Raw genomic sequence first — 21,025 nt, 5'->3', positions numbered from 1 at the left:
TAGGTTGGGTACTGTTTGTGCAGGACTTTTTCTGCCAATGTGTGTTTTCTTTTTTTAATACATGAACAAACTAAAGCGTGACATAAAAGAAAGGTTGGGAAAACTGTTATTACAAAGTAAACTTTGTTTAAAGCCTCAGGCAGGCAGCTTGTTGAGAGATTTTATTTTTTGGACTCAAGTTACGTATCATTGCCACATGAAATGCTTTCTTTTACCACCTTTTGTTGAAAGGTCAGGGTCATAGGTTGTGTCATCACAACTAGGTTTGGTAGAAATGTAAAGGTAAAATCCACTTCGTAGGTGCGTAAGCCTTTCATTTTCATTTTAACTGTCTTTTGTTTTTTAATTGCGTAAAAAAAAAAATAAAGTGACAACAGAAAGGGTGGTGCTGTTTTTATTGCATTTCCACAGAGCAAAATGTGTTTACACCGCAAAGCCACGTGGAGGCAGGTTGAAGCGTTGAGAGATTTCAATACATGGCCTCAAGCTGAAAATGTGGTTTGTGAAACTTTGCCAAATGTAATTCAATGTTTATTTTGTCATCACTATGACACGCTGGCTTTTAAAGAATAGGGATGTAGGGGCTGTCAGTCTTTGAGAAGGATATTTTACTGAAGAAGCTGATCATTTTTGTTCTTGTAAATATCAAAAGGCTAAATAAGATTATTTTCTCCATAAGTTCCTTTTCCCCCTTGAGTTCATAGCTGGTGAAATGTCTAAACTTAAGAGGTTATGGGCCCAGGAGTTATTCTTGGAGTTTTTTTCTGATTTATTGATTGAATATGTAAGGTACGTTCGACAAAAACAAACCGTTTCTGAGAAAAAATAATTTAAGAACACAAAGCCTCCTAATATTCATGAGAGGTCCAACAAATAATGAAAATTGTGTTTTTGGTGTTGACATGCTTTTGTGGGATTTTTCATGGAGGACAGATAAAGACGATAACACTTAAAATAGAATTTCGCAATAATTCATTTTTTGATCTGATCCTGATTCACAACAACTTAAATAAAGAAGTCTGAATAAGATCTTATTTTTCACAATTTAATTCCTAGTGAAGCTGTAAAAGCTCCACACAAAGTCCTGTGATCAGAATAATTTAGTAAGACTAGATTGACAAAGCCCCACCCATAGCTGCAGAAAATTACCTGCCTTGGTTTGAGTTTCTGTATTGCAGCTCAAAGTCTTAATGAACATCTTCCCTGTGCTGCTTTCCTGTACTGCTCTTTGCTGAAGAGGATTACCAGAAGAGAAGTGGCAGCCCTCACAAACAGTTTGGACTATTGCATAACCAGCTTCCGAATATTTTTTCTTTTTCCTGACATAAAGATACTTGTATTTATTTATTCTATTTGGAATTTATTCCCAGATTTGAAATAGGTAAGAAGTTTTACTCTTGAAGTTTGGAAACCTACTGCTATCAAGGTGGAGCACATTTTCTTACTTTGCATGTCTGTTTCTACTTCATTAAAAGAGGGTTGCAAACTAAAACAACATGGGATCAAACAAGGAATTCAAGGCTGTCTTTCTGCTGCCGGGACTCCTGGTTTTTATCACTTTGACAATTCATGGATTGGAGTTTTATCAGCTAAACATAGGTAGGAATTTTTCTTTTCTTTAAATCCTTTGCTTTTCTTGTTAAAAGTTAAAAAATCAGCAGTGTTTCATATCCTTGTGTATTTTACTGAATGAGGGAGAAAAAAAGTATTTTCAGAAAATACTGCGCTGTCATTTTTTTTTTAAAAACATGTTCTTGTATTTTTTGGATGATGAAGGGATATTATGGAATATTACTCGCCGTTTTTGTTGCAATGGTAATGTTAGGTTGGGGGTGTGAGGGGCTGTAGGAGAGTGTAAACAGATGGATGACGGGATGTAGCGGCAGGCTTACTCCTCATCAACAGTCCCGCCCACAACTCAGAGGCAAATTACCAATAAACTCCTGCCGCTCTGCAGAATATATGTCCTAAAAAACAACAAAGATTTTGTGATTTTTGGCATAATCATAATAAAAGATCACTGGGAATGCTTTGAAAATAGATCAAAAAATGATCAGACTTGGACTCTTCATTTAAGGATTTTTCTAAGAGATTTCTTTCCTGTGTTTGCAGCACCGAAATTTTCAGAACAGCAGAGACTAAGAAAGGATCTTCTGAGGAAGCAGTGTGGTGGCATAAACCAAAGTTTGGTTAACTTGAATAAGATCGACTTGAAAAACTTCATTGTGGATGACAAACACGGCATCATCTACTGTTACATTCCTAAGGTGACGCATCATCTGCGCTTACTAACTTCATAAAGGCGTATAAAAGAGTGCCATATTTAAAAGACCTGCTTTTACTCTGCGGTTTTTCTAAAGATGTTTTATATCTTTTATGCAAGATGGAACTTTACAAATTGGAATTGAGCATAAAAACGTCTAAAAAAATAGCTGACAAAATTTCTTGTAACCAAAAAAAATGAATTTCTAAAGGATAGATGTTTGCATTTTATGGTACAAGCACCCTATAACTTGGTGTAGCTGTACTTTAGGATCCCCTCTTACAAAAAAGCACATTAGCCACAAGACAATCCAAGATTTAATGGTATTTATATACCATAATATGCATACAGGTACCCCTCAAGTGCAAAGAGTTACGGTTAAGTTAGTACGTGCAACCAACAACAACATTTATCATTTGATGCGCTCAAAATATGTGTGGGCAACGCAGCAATGTGTATTTTGTCTGCATGTATTATGTGTGGCCAACACGAATTTCCATCAGTTTTTGTAAAATAACATCAGCTTTTAAGGAGAAATCCACCCAGGACAGATGACATTATTATTTCCAGATAAATTATAAACTAGTCAATGTTTAGGAAAAAAAAATCTCTTCTGCGCCAAACATTGCAGTTTTTTCTTAAATTTAGGATAACTTTATTTTTAAGCTATGTGTAGAAAGTCAACTATAGACTAATATTTGTATAAAAGAAGAAAAAACACAAAGTTAATTGTGAAAAAAAGGGGAAAAGTGACTAGAAAACTTAAAAAAAAAAAACAGTATTCAACTCTTACTCTTTAAATGTTTTCTGCAGGTGGCATGTACCAACTGGAAAAGGACTATAATTGCTTTAAATCATGATGAACCATATCCAGACCCTCAGTCCTTTAAAAGTAACTTGGTTCACCGTTTTGATAGATTCAAGCTCCTAACACAATTTCCAATGCCAGAGAGAAAGGTCAGTTTGTGCAGAAACACTTAAAGCTCATTTCCATTGGTCCGGTGCGTCTCTGTTGCGTTGGCACAAAAATACAACGTTCATTTATCAACCAGGATGTTTACATCGCCTTCATCACGTCTGCGTCTGAAGTCCGGCCTGCTGCAACGCAACATTTATGCAGGAGTTTTATATCCAGTCTGTCAATGTGTTAATTTTGCAGTTAAAAAGCTGGAAAGGTTTCATTGTGCTGTCAAAATAAAACTTCATAAAACTTCATAAAATGCGACTATGCATGTTTACACTGCAAATAACAGCGCGTCCATTTTTCACCATGGACAACGAAGGTTTCATGTTAGGAGCAAAAAACAACATCATTTATGACGCAAAATAGGCATTTTACAAGAACTCACTGATAAAGAAGAGAGCATGCAACCTGATTGATAAAGTTTTGGATTTTGATGACAGGGGGTTAGCAGGACAAACCACTCCGCTAGGAACAGGCGGGAGGAGGAATGGACAGGAGTATATAGAATGTAAAGTAACTGATCGTCCTGAGATGGAATCCTCACGCAATGCAACGAAGACGCATCACAGACTGACCAGTTTAAATTAGAAATGCCCCGAAAATTTTAAAATATAGGATTGATGTTTGTTTATTTGTTCTGCAGGCAAAACTAAAGCACTACACCAAGTTCCTGTTTGTCCGTGATCCATTTGTGCGCCTCATCTCTGCCTACAGAGACAAGATGCAGAAATATGATCAGTACTTTTATGACGGCTACGTTAGAGTCATTTTGCAACGTTTTACAAACCAGCGTAATTTAACGGTGAACTATAATGTGGCAAGAAAAAAAGGTCTCCGACCTTCATTCTATAACTTCATTCAGTACATAGTGGACCCACGAACACAGACCTATGCATTTGAGCCCCACTGGAGTCAGATGTATCGCCTGTGTCACCCCTGCCTCATTGAGTAAGGACATATCTACCAAAATTGACAACTAGAACATATAGCTTGGTATCAAATTGAGAAAAAAATGATTTGTTTTTTCTTCTCAGATATGACTTTGTTGGCCATCAAGAGAGTCTTCAAGAAGATGCTCAGGAGCTGCTGAAGATGGTAAAGCTGGAAAACGATATCAAGTTCCCTCCTTCATATGAAAACATGACTTCTGCTGATTCTGTTATGGACTGGTTTCAAAGTGTGCCACTGGAAGACAGGAGGATGCTGTACAGAATCTATGAAGAAGACTTTCAACTTTTTGGCTACAGAAGGCCAACTGAACTGCTGGATGACTGAGCTGATGTCAGAACATTACCTTTTAACTTTTTCCTCAGCTGTGCAGCGGTAGGGCACAGAAAATTTAAAAAGAATGTCAAAAAAACCTCTTGTAGTCACAATATTATCTTTTACAGCTAATAAATAAAAACTGTATTCTCGTAGTAATGTTTAGGAGTTTTTTTTAACCCTTGTGCTATGCTAGGCACGTTGACATTGGGAGTTGGGTCATCTAGACCCACTAGACAGTGCGCTGAACCTTTTTTCTTCACTGATTTGTGATCTTCACTGGTGTCCATGGATTACATGAAATCTTTCCACCTTTATCCACCTTTTTCATGGTAGGGAGAACACATCAATGTAAGGGGGGGGGGTCATCTAAGTTAGTACAGGGGTTAATCTTTGACTTTCTGAACATATCATCAAAATGTTAGCATTCAATTAAAAAAGACATTTAGCTTTAAACAATTGTGTGTTCTTCAACACATTGCTTTCATAGTTTAGCCTAAAAAGTAAAATAGTTTGCATTAATTGAATCATGCAGAAACTTGCCCCTTTGTGGTACATTACAGCCTCAAAACCTGCACTTAAACAACCACTTGCAACGAAAAGTCTTTGTAAACTTGTGCATCGTGCTTCTGCATTCAAAATTCTCACATTTACGCATCGCCATGGCCGGCCCTCCCTATACGCGAATTACGCAGGGCCACGCCGTCACCACCAGGGCCACGAAGTGGCGGGAAAAAAAAGGCCCAAATCTGGCAACCCATTTCATAGCACTTCCGTACCAACATGCGCTCTAAATGTTGTGCAAAAGAATGTTGCCTGCACTTTAATGATCCCCCCATTCAACACACCTGAAACAATATGGCAACCCAATAATGACATTGCCCCAATCTTATCAACGATTGGTCAACATCATTGCAACTGAGCCTGGCACTTACGACATTACATGATCCTGCCTTTCTGTGCAGCTGTGCGATTTACAAGAAATACTAATCGATTCGAGGTAAAGTTTTCAGATAAACGACCATGTTTGTCCTTATTTCCAATGGAAAACTCGAAAATAATTCTGATACCCAAGTTTCCAAGATGAGGTCGGACATGACCTTCCAAAACGCCGGAGAGTAGAGAAAGATAAATAATGATGATGGTATGGTGGCTGATAAATGTTTTAACTCACGTTATCGTACTCTTTAATATTTTTGCTAACAGTCATATTTAGTGCGTTCTGCATTTTCTGGTTTATGTCAGTTGTAGAAAAAAAATCTGTCGCTTTGAGACTACTTTCCTTGCATGTTCAAAAAAGTCGAGAAGAAGAAAACCACGGGATTCCACTGGATTAAGTTTAACAAATTTATTCCCTAACAATATTTCTAAAAACAGAGTAAAACAAAATAAAACAGATCATCTGGGTTCTCAAAGTTTCAGAGCTTGCACAACGCCAAAATTACCAACGTCTTAACATGCCAGCCTGTTGAGAACAAAGAAAAATCCTTGAGTGCAGACTTTTAAACAGGTGGTCAGAGTCTTCTCTGTAAGCAAGATGGCTGCTGTATCTCCGCCTCTGGCCGCTCGGATTGGCCGGTCGAAAGGTCTGCCCACTTCCCTCAGTCCATATTTGGAATCACAGCATTTGGTCCGCTTCCTGCTTCAGACGTCCGGGGGGTTATTTCACCGACGGACATCTGTCCGACCCCAAACAGTGTCCCCATGGGGGTCCAGCACAGTCGCCCGGATCCTTCTCCACAGGCAGTCAGTCCCAACTCTTTGTCCTTCTCATGTGAGTTGTCACCTCCAGGGATTCCCACACAATTGAATCGAATCCTGGAGGCAATTTAATTCTGGTCCATGTCAGGTCTGCAACCAAATGGAAGCTTCTCCAAAGTACAAAGGATGTTAAAGCACACACTTCAGCAGATGATTTATCTTCAATGTAATAAAATTTAAGACTGACAACCCTAATGAAATTACCAAAATCTAAATTCCTTCACAGTATAAAAACTCCTGTTTATCTGTTATAGCAACTCAGGTAGTCTCTTTTTAAACAATGAGTTTGTTTTAGGATCTTGCATTGGCCTGGAATATAGAGAATCCAAATTGCCAAATACAAAAAGGAAATAAAGGTTCTTATTTATAAATGTACTAATTTTAAAATTCTGAACATACAAAAAATTAGATAAAGAAGTGTATAAATGCTTATATTTCCACTTATACTCAAATTATTGTTCACATTTATTATTTATAAATGGGGAACATTTATTTTGTTAAGGATTAAAACAGCTCCATTTTATATGATTTTATTTCTCATGCAGTCAAGTACATCAGATTACCCACTGCTGTTTTACATAAAGGAAAAAATATATACCTGTTTATTGCTGGTAAAAATCCAAGCCATGAGTTGTCAAAGTGATAAAAACCATGAATCCCAACAGGAAAATGACAGCCATGAGTCCATTTTTTAATCGCATGATGGATACGCTATAAATAAATAAATACACGATTACACTAAAAGTGAAAGCCAGTTAGATTTAAATTTTTCCATTAAAAATGTAAGGGGACTTATTCATCATTTAAATATACCAAATATGGACTGCATCAAAAAACTGATAAGAAGTGAAGAAATTTCAAATAATTAAAAATAATTACAAGTTTGTTTGTGTTGAGAAAAAAGTAAATGTCAAATCTGTCCTTTATGAGTCAAAAGTTCCCATTGAAGGCAGACAATTCCAGTTTTATAAGAGCAGCTTAAAGCCAGCTATAATATTCAGACGTGGCATAGTAATCGATAAGAGCTGTAATAATAATCACACTACCCTCATGTTACCATCACGCCTTCATTTCTGCATGCAGTCAGACAATAATGATCCTGTAATGGAAACCAGGCTGTTGTGTACAAACAGGATCAACAAACCAAAAGCTTTGTGAATTCCTTATCACCACAAACAGATCAGGAAAATATTAGCCACTTCCTTATTGGCTGGTGCAGAAACACAGATGGCAAAATAAAAACCTTGTCTTCTTTTTGCAGGTGAGAAGGGTGTGTCTGTTTCTGTGGCAACCCAACCTAATGTTTATTTGTCTGACTTAATTTGAATCTACCCTGCCTGTTGAAGATTACATGCATCAGGGGGGTATTCCAGAAAGCAGGTTATGCTAGCTCCCACGGTAAGTTTGAGGCTAAGGAAGTTGATAACCTCAGCTTTCGGTACCAGAAATGGAGGTATGTTTCAGGGTATGTCAAGTTGCCATGGCAACTCATGCTCTGAACATAACCTGGTCTGGAGCAGGTTTAGTTGAAGATTAGTTTGTTTTCAGAGAGGTGAAGCAGCATGGCGTGTCCATTTGAAGATGATTTAGTGGATGAAGAAGCTCAGATAATACTTTTTCCACCGTGAGAGGGTGATAAAACAACATATGGATGTTGGAAAAATAAACTTTTACATTGTTGATCTAACTTAATTATTTGCTTCAGTTAAGATAAATCATTTTTTTGTTAAGTCAGTTTAACAATAACACGTAGTTTTCAGACAGTTATTTTACTTTCATTCAAATTAATTCAATTAAATAGGTGTAACTTTGGTGCTGCTGTTAGATGGGCACCGCAAGGGATTGTGGGATACCATTCCCTTTGCCTGTCTGGACGGATTTGTGTTTAAGTGTGGCTTTTTGACAAAATGTGTTTAGTTGTTTAGCTGTTTTACTGTGTTTTGCCGCGTTATTTTGTCCTACTTTGCTCAAGTCACTACACCATGAATGAGAGGGCGGGAGAGGAAGATGAGTTTATATAGCACCCCTACAATCAGAATGTATGCACAAAGTGCATATTATTTTGTTCTTTTTAATGTCGTAAAAAGGAGTTTTTATTGTCGTAAAAATGAGTAAATCTGCCGGCTCAAACTTAGACATATGAGAGTTCAAGAATTGTAATTCATTAAGATGAGAAAAATATTAGTTGAATTGGAGAAATATGACATTTAGTTAAATAAATATGTAAATTTGAGTTGTATAAACAATTATTGAGTTTTATAGACGTAAGAAATTAGGTTGAATACATTTAACTCAATTATTTGTTACCAATAGAAGTCATAGGTGGCAAAATTGGACAAAGGTTTTATATATATATATATATATATATATATATATATATATATATATATATATATATATATGCGTCACAAGGAAAATGGAAATAAGATCAGAAACTCGTGCGTTTACTTTGTCTGTTCTTCTACTACAAGCAGAAACTCTTTCTTTTGATGATGCAGCCGGATTACTTTTTTATGGACGTATAATCTTCATACGCTGTCATTAATCTCCGACTCTGTCTCAATGAAGTATAGCGCTCTTTTTTTTTCACCACGCGTTTCCATGGTGACTCCGTAAATCGGCGATCCATACATTAAGAATGTCTTCATGTACTTGACCAGCACGTGCATTAACCCAGGGTCACCAAGTCGATCGTAATTACGCTAACTCATATCCGATCTTTTTGAACCGACATACCAAGAGTAAACATGTTCAGGCGGATTTCAGCCAGAGTTCAAGTTTAAAGTCAGGATAGTTTAAACATGCTTCCTGGAATACCCCCCAGGCTTAGTGGACAGACGCGGCGTAGTTACGAAAACTGGTGTAAGAGTACACCAGCTGACCCTTGTGAATGCGAGTGCATGTGGTTTTGTGTTTCTCAGACTGGCGAAACGTTAATGCTGTACCCCACCTACGCCCAACAGCAGCTGGGATAGGCTCCAGCAACCCCGTGACCCCAACAGTATATAAGATGCTTTTGAAAGTGGATGCATGCATTATATTGGGTTTAACTGGTTCCAACCAGTTTTAACCCGCCTATCCTTTAATGATTTCAGGTAGGGTGAAGGTAATTTACACATTTTAGGAACCCATTACTTGTCATATTCATTAACTCAAAATCATTCATGAGGGATTTGGAAAAGGTCTTTTCACCCTTATGAGTCAGTTTTGCTTCTTCCTGGTGTCTATCAACTTATTTCTGTTTACATGACACCCCAATGAAAGACAGTTTCTATTTATTTGCATTATGCCTTCTTGACTAATTATTCAAATTTTAAAAATGAGTTATTACACACACAAAAGAACAGGATAAACAATCACTTACAATAAATTCAATCAAAAGAAGTAGCTGAACTGCACATCCCAAATGTTAAGAAATTTGTATCGTCTAGAATTTCATGGGTTTTGTTGTTTACACTTTACTGGACATAGATGCATCACAGAATTCGTTCATTTCTTTATGTATTTCTACCAAGGTAAGTGACACATTTAAGCGTTTTGTATTTTTGGTGGCAATTATTGCAAATAATTCCATCTATCCATCCATTTTCAGAACTTGCTGCATCCCTTTCAGAGTCACAGGGATGCTGGAGCCTGACCAGCTGTTTGCTGTGTTAAAGCGGGGCACTTGCTGAACAAGTCTCCAGTCTGTTTGTTGCGAGGCGACACACTCACATGCACGCACAGGAACACCTCAGAGTCACCAATGAACCTCACTCTCTGAAATATTAGAAATTAGATCTATTTTCAAACAGGAAAGAGTTACAGCCATAACCTAGATTACTTTAAGGTTTGTTTTAGACTCACCTAATACAATTGATGCTCTTCATTTACTTAGTCAGGTGGAGAAGCACTGAACAAATATTTGTCAGTTCTTTATATTGATGCTTGGTTGAACATCAAACACAGACAAAAACGGCACAGCAGGGATCATCTCTGACATCTCCAAGTGGTGTGTGTAGTGCTTTATTACCTTCTTAGAAGGCCCAAGGCGTTTTACTGTCCCAATTTTATGTACCCATCCACACACACACATTCACACGCTGATGGAGGTTCTGCTGACTAACACTGGCAACAACATGAAAACCACCAGGAGCAATATGGGGTGCAGTGTCTTGACCAAGAACACTTCGACACATGGGCAGGTAGGGCGGGTACTGAACCTGATCGCCTGATCAGAAGTTGACCACTCTATCTCCGCCCCACCTCTTGGGTTCTAAACCTCTTAGGTTCATCCATTAGACCAGTAGTCCCCAACCTTTTTAACGCCACGGACCGTTATGACGTCACTAAGTTTATACGGACCGGTCTTTAAGATGTAGGCAGGTGATTACTGTGTAACCCTTGTGCTATCCTAGGCACTTTAACGTTGGGAGTTGGGTCATCTAGACCCACTAGACAGTGCGCTGAACCATTTTTCTTCAATGATTTGTGATCTTCACTGGTGTCCATGGATTACATGAAATCTTTCCACCTTTTTCATGGTAGGGAGAACACGTCAATGCAAGGATGGGGTCATCTAAGATAGCACAAGGGTGAATTACTGAATAATTGCTATGATAACATGGGAACAGAGACGTGACAAGACAAACAGAGCTTTAATTTTGACAGGCATGACATTCTACATCGCACAGGTATCATCATCCTCTACCCTTCCCACACTCTTGGTGCAAAAAAGAAGGACTGTCTATTAAATGTAGCTTTCTTTTTTTTGGAAATCGAAGGCTCTTCTTCTGTCTCCTGGGCGTTTTCCCCTTGGCAAAGAAACTTTCCAAAGACATTTGTTTTTTACTCATTTTGCTTGCTCCTTTTGGGACCGCTGCATTAGACAATCCTCCTCCTGGGTCAAACATGCCTAAATATGATCTAATTAGAGATCTGATCAACTCAAAACAAAAAAAATTTCTTGATAAAAAATATAATAAGTTGAAAGAAAAAAAATCATACACCAGATGGTACAGAGTTTTATTGTGGATGTAAAGTTAGACTTTTTAACATGGGAGTTTATGGAGAATTGCTCCAACCTGCAACCTGCCTCCGGCGGTGTTTGTGGGAACTGCAATTCTCCCTGAACAGCAGGCAGTTTAGGATGATTTTCAACATCACAGGCTGCACATAAATTGTATTTTAACGGTAAATACATTTTTTTAGCTTCACAAACAAAACAGGTTTTTAAAAAACAGTTAAAAACTCACTGATCTTCTTTTCAATTATTGTAAAAGCGTTCCCACTGGTCTTTTAATCATGATTATGTTGTTTTTAGCCCAAAACAAAAAACTAGGGTAGTTTTCTAGGACATAGTGTCTGCAGAGCGGCAGCAGTTCATTAGAAATTTAACTTTGATTTGTGGGCAGGACTGTTGGCATGGATCAATCCCACCCTCCTTTACCATCTTCATTACTGAGAGCTATCTGTTGACACTCCCTCCCTCTAGCCAAAGAATAAGCTCTCTAGCCCAAAAACATGCCAAAAATGCCAAAAACACAATTTTCATTGGAGTGGGTCTTTAATTATATGGCACCTCCTTGAAATAGTCAAAGATTTGTAAAATGCACATCAGTCAGTTCTTGTTTGTGTTCAGAAGTAAAAACAATGAAAATCTTACTGCAAAGTCTACAACTGACTTTTGCTTAATAACTTTGAAATCAGTCTGCTTTTGGAAAAACAGTTAATCATGAATTATCTTCTTTTTTCTTTAGGAAAACAAGAAAAATATCACCGGGAAACTAACATAACAGTTGAACCTGATCTAAAAATGTGAGTGTGATGAAGCATATCAGACATGCCTGAGAAGACGAGGACAGACAGGCAAGACGAAAAGACCTAGGGATGGCTCCAAGATGTTCTTCTTCAGCGGCAGCATCAAAGTGAGCAAAGGCTTCAATGAAACAAATGAAGACCCCCCCCCCCCCTCCTTTTGATTTTAGTTAGAAGGGGAAAAAAGGAGCTCTAATCAATGGAGAGACTGACAGTGGATGTGCTTTTTTACTCTTGTTTCTGATAGTATGATAGTAATCCTTCATGTTTGTTCTTGAAAAGTTAAAATTTCCAGATAATTACACACAAAAAGGTAAGAAAGCATCTTCCTTGGATGTTGTTAAAAAAAAATCAGTGTCTTCTTCTGACTTCACAGTATCACATGTTAAGGTCTTGTGAGTGTGTTTGGGTGTGTGAGGTGCTTTACTGGGTGTGTCATTTGGAGGACTTGATTGCTTGGAAACCGGTCAAACAATGATGGACAAGGCGCATGACAAGCAGTCTAAATGGCGATGTGTCAGTAGTGCCAGAGTCAGGCACACAACACATGCTTTTTTTTTAGGCATTGACAAGCCAGCTTAGAACTTTAATAACTTGGCCTCAGGTTTTGTGGCAATGTTTTCTACAATTGAAATTGATTGAGAGAGCCCAGTAAGTTGTAACTTCGCTTCCTACTGATGAGAGTTTGAGTTCTGATATGATAAACAAAGCCGTCTAACAGACTGTAATTGGGTCATAAGCCTATGGCTAGAAGTTTGGATGACAGCAAAACAGTGTGTCTAAAGCTAAGTACTAACAGAGCATTTGACACGCGTTCATGAACGCACCAAACGCTTTCTTAAATGTGCATTAAGTTCATGGTGTTCACACTGGACAAGCGGGGAGGGGCTTCTTCTTCTTTTGCTACTGTTTATTAGCGCATGTCCATCACCTGCAGCTAGAAGATTCTTGGTCAAAATGTTGAAGCTGTACAAATCTTGCTCCCGTCTTTGTCTTTCACAGGACTATTCTGACATATGAAAGCCGTGGTATCATATGATTCCATCCGGGTACAAACCACATTTGTTCATTTCTCCTTCATCATCAATTTTCATACAGTTGGAACTTCTGTGAATTAAAAGGGACGCCGTCGATATGTCACCACCAAATCTGAGTACTTATATGGTTTAAAAGTTTGACCTGGTTTAACTTTCAATGCACGTTCAATTGCCACGTGTTTTATATGCAGCGCAGGAAAACAGTCGTAAAAATGAAGCATGAACACAAGAGTTTTGCACACAGAAGCCCAAAACCACGTGTTTAGAAAGAGGTTATATTGGAAGTGACCGCTTGAACGCTGGTTACCGAGGCCGGTGTGTACGTAGCTTACTGTAGCTGTTACTGTTGCTAATAAAAAGAGTTTATTTTTTATTTTTGTTAGTATTGATTCTCTCCACCATCTCTGCTCAGCCCCAACGTGACATTCAAATAGACTTCAGTCAACATGTTTTCCATTGTGCTAAACTGCTGTGTCACACAGCTAATTTGGCTCGCGCCTGACCCAACCAACCCTTTTGTGTTACAGGTTGATATCAGCTGGCAAGGAGTGGATGCATTCCTTTTATAGGAGGATGCTGATGGTGTAGAGCATTCTTTCTGTGTCTTTTCTTTCTAAAATTAAACAAATGTCAACAGAAATGTTCAACCATTGAACAGGAGGCATATCAAGGGTTCAGGATTTATTTTGGGTCTTATTTCTTTCACCTTGCTGTCTGTGCTGATCATGGTGTAGCCTAGATGACTATAGAAGTCTCAGATACAATAAGGTAATGGAGAAGTGTTTTGTTCCTTCTGTTTTTTTTATCCTGTTATATCCTTCATGGGGTCACGGGATTGCCAGAACCTGTTCTGGCTGCTGCTGGGGTTTGCCAGTCTGTCTCAGGGCAAAAAATCACTGTCACATACACTTACATACCTAAGGTTTAGAGTACCCAATTAACCTATGAAGCATGTTTTTGCAAACAATACACAGAAGGGTTCCAGCTGGGATTTGATCCAGGGCCTTCTGGCTGTGGGGGTAGAGTCCTAACCACTGCGCCACTCTGTAGCCCCAAGTTTATAATTTCTTTAATTTACTCTACACTATAGACCACTTGCAGTGACACATACACCATTGTCCGCCATTTTGGGAACCAAGCTCACATTGTTTTAATACATCCAATGGGTAAAATCTGTGACTTTGGTGTAGAGAAAATGAGAAATAGCCAGCGGATCTCATCATGGGTACACATGTATTGTTGTTGGTTATGACAACAACAAAAAAAATCTAAATTCAAGCACCTCGTTTTATCGTCTCGCTAGATGACAGAAAACAATGGAGGAAGGGTGGTAGCTGAATTATTGGTGTCCAAATTCCCTCACTACTCCCTAACTATACAGTACAGTACTATCTAGTGCTCTGGATTTTAAAAGCAATTCAGACACCATGCTCACTATTTTTTGTTTTTTAAACTGCAAATACACTGTCACCAATTACATGAAATAAAAACTCAAAAAATATGAAAATATAACAAAGACTATTTGTGAATCCACTGCATTCTGATGATGAAAACTTGGTTGGTTAATAAAACAAAACCCATTTGATGTCAAATTGAAAATCATTCAGAAGCGATTCATTATGATCTATATTCCCCAATCTAGTGAGCATCGATGCACACTAGTTTTTCACAGAGACTTCTGGGAAATTGCTAGGGCACTCGATTTTGAAAGTATAGATTCGGACAGCACTGCAAAATGGAGGTTGCAAGATATGGTTCACTACGTAGTGAGAAGTGAAGGAATTTGAACACTGCCTCTGTCTGTGTAAGGTTAACATTTTATTTGTCTTAAAGGTGTTTCACATTTAGGGATGGATACCGTTTTGGTTTTATCTGTTACTTTTGAAAGGGTACTTCAATGGTGCAGCAACTGTGTTTTTAATGATTGAATAGCAGAAAACATGCAAACCTTTCCCCAAAACATCTAAATGTGAGGAAGCAGCTTGACAATTTCCGACAGACAAGAGCCTGAAAATGCCTGAGCTGTTTGTTTCTCTCTGTCAGTCTAGGTTATCCTCACCCGCATCACGTGGATAATTACAGCATTAAAAAAAGTCAGCATTAATGCAATTTATGCTCATTGCATTGATCGGCAAAATGTCCAATTTCACTTGAAAGCATCACAAAGTTCACAAAGCCCACACGAGGTACCCAGACTTCAACAGCCAATAAGGGAGTATATATGTTACATTCAGCCTGTCAATCTAGAGGCGGGTGGCGGCTAAGTGAGTTGGGGGGAAAAAAAGAGTGCAGGACAATACAAAAGCAGCGGACTTACCTGGCGATATGGTAAAAATGTTGCACGCCACTCAGCTGCACATCGTGTTATCAATTAGTTTTGCACAAATATTTGTCTGAAGTGTAATTTAAGTTATGATTTTTCTTTTGGCTTTTTTAACAATGTGAATTTGCCCTCAAATAATTTTGAATTCAACCGTCTTGAAGGTAAATCTTGACATCTGGATTTAAAGTCGTCTTACATTGAAATGTTTTACCACTCATACAAGTTAAATTCAAATTTGTTTAGTACAAAAAGAAAAACCAGACAAAAAAAGAGATTTGCCACAGATTCTTAAGTTACTCCTGTCAAATTGTTAAAATTTACTAAAGATATAATCCCCCCAAATAGTTATATTACAATCCTTTAGTATGGATTAGGCAGCACTGAGAAAAAAATAATCCCCTGCAACAGGAAGGAACCAAATTTGGAAACGGCTGCCATCCGCCCCCTGAACCGGTTGGATCAGATAAATCAAGGATGAGACAAACAAGCGCATAATAACTCAAACTTCCACTAGGCAATGGAAGAAGACAAACAAGTTAGTGATTGCAATGATGACATAAGTGAAGATAATGATAACAATGATAATAATGTTACATTAGGGGAAAGGTACAAATTGTAAGAGGACGCCTGGAGAACAATACAACCAATACCAAAAAGTCTGGTGTTGAACCTGATTGAACTCTTTTAGGACGTAGTTTCCTGTCCTCAACTGACATCTGTGTCAAATGACAAGGCCAACCTCCAACTGTTGGAAAAGATGACACTGATATATTTATGGTCACAGGCATAATAACACACCTGTACCAAGCGGAGGCAGTCTGTTGTACCGAAAGTAAGATGCGCTGCTATCAAAGACTTGCAGTAATCCAGTCTGGATGTGACAAATGCATGAATGAGTCAGGGTGAATCAGAATCACTCTTAGATCATATATTTCTGATATTGCGCAGGTGAAAAATGCAGTTTTACAAGACTGTGATCTGTGAGCCTTAAATGATAAATCCTGGTGAAATAAAAACCCTAGGTTTCTAGCTGAGGAATTTGGGGGCTATACTTAAACCATCCAGGGAGACTATCCAATCAGACAGAGCATCTCTCTGGTTTTTAGGACCTAGTATAATGACGTCCGTTTTTTTCTAGGTTCAGGAGGAGATCATTGATTGTCATCCAGGTCTTGATGTTTCTGATGCAGGCATTAAGTTGATAGAGATCAGAATCAGAATCAGAATCAGAAAGCCTTTATTGTCATTGTAACACAAGAAACTTGTGACAACGAAATTTCCGGTGCTCTCCAGCTGCTTAAACAATAAAATAGATAATCTACTAAGAACAATAAAATTGAGTTTAGATGAAAATATACATATGTACAAAGCTACATAACTATTCTAAATTGCATTATATTGCACTGGGAATTGTTAATATTGCACATTGGTTTCAGATATTGCACGAGTTACAGTTTTTGTGGGATTCACATTTATTTAGGAGGTTGACTGCTCTGGGAAAAAAAATGTTCTTTAGTCTATTTGTGCGAGCCTTGTGGGATCTGTACCATCGGCCTGACGGTAGCAGTTGGAACAGGTGGTGGTTGGGATGGTGGGAGTCTTTGATGATTTGCCTGGCTCTGCTCGTGTAGCGAGAGCTAGCAATGTCCTCTAGGCTGGGCAGGGGGGAGCCGGTGATTTTCTGGGCCGTGTTGATCACCCTCTGCAGCGCCTTCCTGTCTGCGGCCGAGCATCCTGCATACCAGGCTGTGATGCAGTACGTGAGGATGCTCTCGATGGTGGCTCTGTAGAAGGTCACCAGCAGCTTCTTGTCCAGGTTGTTCCTCCTGAGTATTCTCAGGAAGTGGAGATGCTGCTGGGCCTTCCCTACTGCCGCAGTGGTGTTTGCAGTCCAGGAGAGGTCCTCTGTGATCAGCACACCTAGGTAGCGGATAGAGTGAACCCTGTCCACACTGACCCCCTTTATATAAAGTGGGGGCGGGTCCACTCTCCCCTTTCTGAAGTCCAGGATTATTTCTTTGGTTTTGGTGGTGTTCAGGTGGAGGTTGTTTCCTGAACAACACTTTTCCAGTCTGCTGACTTCATCCCTGTAGAGAGTCTCATCTTCCCCTGGGATGAGCCCGACCACAGCGGTGTCATCATCATATTTGATGATTGTGTTGCAGGGGTGGGTTGGCGTGCAGTCCGATGTGTAGAGTGTGAAGAGGAGAGGGCTCAGAACACATCCTTGTGGTGATCCTGTGCTGATGGTGATGGTGGATGAAAGGTGGGGTCCAAGTTTAACAGATTGTGGTCTTTCTGACAGAAAGTCTTTAATCCATGAGCAGATGGGGGAAGAAAGGCCCAGGTGAAGCAGTTTCTCTGTCAGGATGTCTGGGATGATGTTGTTAAAGGCTGAGCTGAAGTCCAGAAAGAGCAGCCTAACGTAGTTCCCTGGGTGGTCCAGGTGGCTCAGGGCAGAGTGAAGAGTGGTGGAAATAGCATCATCTGTTGAGCGATTTGGTTTGTAGGCAAACTGAAGCGGGTCGAGGGTGGGTGGGAGATTATCTTTGATTATCTTTGATGTGTTTCTCTTAAGGAGAGATTTTACTTCGCTAGTCATCCATGGTTTCTGATTTGGGAAAGTTCTGATCCAATTTTGTTCACAGTCACATTGCCTATGCAGTGGTTTATATAGGAAAGGACTGTGTCCGTGTGTTCTTGTAGATTTTGGCTGTAGAAAGTGTCCCAGAGTGTGTTTGAGAAGCAGTCCTGCAGTTGTGTGAGGGCAGCTTCGGGCCAGATCCTGATGGTCTTTGTTTCTGGCTTTGTTTTCCTTCTTAGGGGGGTGGAGGTGGGGGTGAGGGACAAGCAGAGGTGGTCTGAGCCTGCTAGATGGGGGAGGGGGGTGACTTTGTAAGCCTGTTTAATGTTTGAGTAAACTTGGTCTAAAGTGTTTACTCCTCTGGTGGAAAACTTCACATACTATATGAATTTGGGGAGCACAGTTTTAAGGCGTGCTTGGTTGAAATCCCCAGCAATAATCAAGAGTCCATCAGGGTGGGCGAGCTGTTGCTTGTTGATGATAGTTAGCAGGAGGTTGAGAGCCGTGCTAGTGTTAGCATCTGGTGGTATGTAAACAGCTAGCACCAGAACAGCTGTGAATTCCCTCGGGAGATAGAAGGGCCTGCATAAGATGGCTACAGCCTCCAAGTCCGGGGAGCAGTGTCTTTCGGTGATCCTGCTGTTGCTACACCACTCGTTGTGCACATAAACACAAAGCCCCCCTCCTCTGCTCTTACCGGAGCTGTGATCTCTGTCCTGACGATGTAGCGTGCGTCCCGCTAGCTCAATCGCGGCGTCGGGGATACACGGTTGTAGCCATGATTCGGTGATGATAATCAGACTGCAGTTCCTTGTGAAGCTGTTTTTGGCTGTTAGTAGTTCCAGTTCGTCCATCTTGTTGATGATGGACCTCGCATTTGAGAGGAGGAGGCTTGGAATTGCGGGTCTGAGCGGTTGTTTACATAGCTTAGCCTAAGGGCCAGCCCGGCAGCCTCGCTTCTGCAGCCCGGCAGCCTCGCTCCTAATAACAGGTTTTTTTGTGTTTGAGGTAGTTGAGGCACCAGGTTTCACCCTCAATAGTGTTCCACTCAGATTATGAGGTCTGTTAAAAACCTCGGCCCAACAAATCTCAAGGGTGTCAAACTCATTTTCAATGAGGGCCACATCCGCATAGTGGTTGTCCTCAAGGGGCCAGATATAACTTATACATGTAACTAAATGTAATGAAAAATAAATGTAACTACTTCTTCATGTTTAAAGTGACAATTACAGTTGCATACAAAAAACACATGTTTGCTTGTTACTCTAGCATAAACCTTTTGAAATATGATTCTAAATATAGCCTAACCTATATTGAGACTGTTTAAGTCCTAATGTATAGATGCCTAATCCAATAGATTAAGTTCAATTCCCCCCTAGATATGAATAAATAAATAAACTTTTATGCTCTCGCGGGCCACATGAAATGACATGGAGGGCCACATTTTAATTTTAAATCAGTATTTTAATTGTTCCCGTCATGCATAACAAAAAAAAAACATTTAATCATTTTTCCAGTGAATGTATTAGTGACATCCTTATGAAGAGGTATGGCTGAATTATAAAAAGTTCTTTTGTGTTGAAATCCTGCAGATAAATACAACAAAGGTGGAGTCAGAGTGCTTGTTTAAAGAATACAAAAGCAACAAAACAGGATGGGAAATGCATCAAAAAACAAGCGTGCGAATTACTAAAAACCAAAAGCCTGACTGTAATGCCTTAGTGCGTCAGAAGTATGTGCAGGGTTTCCTCCTACATTGCAGTTCACCTTTCGATAGCTTGTTGTATTGCAGATTCTTTACAGAATTCGTTCAGCTTGCCAAATCTTCAGTTATTCGGTTATCTTTAATTGGGATCAGATCTTTGTGTTCATTCTATAAAACAGGTTTTCTTTTTCTATGACGGTTTGAACTTTGAGAGTTTAAACAAGGGGGAAAAGGGTGAAAAAGTTCATGTCTGTCCGAGAAAAGTACACAAAGTGTGCAGTGAGGAGTTCTATAGTACGGATTTCATCCATCGTGGGTTGGTTTTAGGACGCAACTCCTGCAATAACCCTTGTGCTATACATGGCACTTTAATATTGGGAGTTGGGTCATCTAAACCCACAAGACAGTGCACTAAACCTTTTTTCTTTGATGCTTTGTGATCTTCACTGGTGTCCATGGATTACATGAAATCTTTCCACCTTTGTCCACCTTTGTCATGGTAGGGAGAACACGTCAATGTAAGGGTGGGGTCATCTAAGATAGCACAAGAGTTACACGAAGAAACGCTGTATAAAAGAATTTTCCCTTGAAGTCAACAAATCCAAAATCAAACTAAAAATCAAAAGGTGTGATAGAAATATACGTTGGAAAAAAATGTAAAAGCAAATGTTTTTTTCTGAAAAGCTTTCATGTCTAGTGCTTTCTTGTAATGTAAAATTGACTGTCCTTTGGCACTACAGTGATCCCTTGCTATATCACGGTTTACTTTTCACAGTTTCGCTGCTTCACGTATTTGCATCGTGCGTTGTGTTCTGCATTCTGATTGGCTAAAAAGTCACTCCGCTTCTTCTCTACCTGTGCGTCAATAACGCTTCAGTTTAATATGTACAGGTACGTATATCAGCTTGCCAAATTTACTACACGTACGTGCAAATCATCTTGCAATTTCGAGTTTCTCTAAAACCCATAGAAAAAAGGGCAACAACAACTGCCTATCATTATGTTCTTCTCCCGAACAAACACAGCTGCACCGCGGGCTTCAACAGAAGAAAACACTGCAGAGCAGAGTCAGGATGCAGCGGCTCAGTCTGAAGAGCAGTGAAATACACCTGACTCACTATTTGTCCGACTGTACTTTGTATTTGTTTTATTATCATTTAAATTTTTCTCCCGTTTAATCCAATTACTCGGGTCGCGGTGGGCGGGGCTAATCTCCGCAATTTAAAGCCTTCTGTTCACATTGATTAAAATGATTATTTGACAGTACAGTACAGAAATGACTTGTTGAAAAAACCTTTCTAAAGTACTATTATTTGTGAAACAAATGCT

At 39.3% G+C, this 21,025-nt stretch overlaps 1 protein-coding gene across 3 annotated transcripts in view; it reads left to right on the top strand.

Annotated features, from left to right (window-relative positions):
- Positions 1 to 1,185: 1,185 nt before the first annotated feature.
- The window catches only part of LOC101173978 (carbohydrate sulfotransferase 12), a 37,895-nt gene continuing 18,055 nt past the window's right edge, over positions 1,186 to 21,025 (top strand). Inside the window, exons 1-6 of one of the 3 annotated variants that reach the window (XM_011487426.3) lie at positions 1,186 to 1,381; positions 1,476 to 1,599; positions 2,113 to 2,267; positions 3,077 to 3,220; positions 3,871 to 4,175; positions 4,262 to 4,645. In XM_011487426.3, the coding sequence (XP_011485728.1) occupies positions 1,497 to 1,599; positions 2,113 to 2,267; positions 3,077 to 3,220; positions 3,871 to 4,175; positions 4,262 to 4,502 (948 nt within the window). In that variant the 5' untranslated portion in view covers positions 1,186 to 1,381; positions 1,476 to 1,496 and the 3' untranslated portion in view covers positions 4,503 to 4,645. Of the gene's footprint in view, positions 1,382 to 1,475; positions 1,600 to 2,112; positions 2,268 to 3,076; positions 3,221 to 3,870; positions 4,176 to 4,261; positions 4,646 to 21,025 lie in introns of those variants that run through there. The other 2 variants (XM_020711637.2, XM_011487427.3) reach the window with 2 other exon arrangements.

Source organism: Oryzias latipes, chromosome 18 (assembly GCF_002234675.1).
Source record: "Oryzias latipes chromosome 18, ASM223467v1".
Taxonomy (NCBI): domain Eukaryota; kingdom Metazoa; phylum Chordata; class Actinopteri; order Beloniformes; family Adrianichthyidae; genus Oryzias; species Oryzias latipes.
Note: the sequence above shows the minus strand (reverse complement) of the source record. Positions and strands in the feature narration are given on the sequence as shown.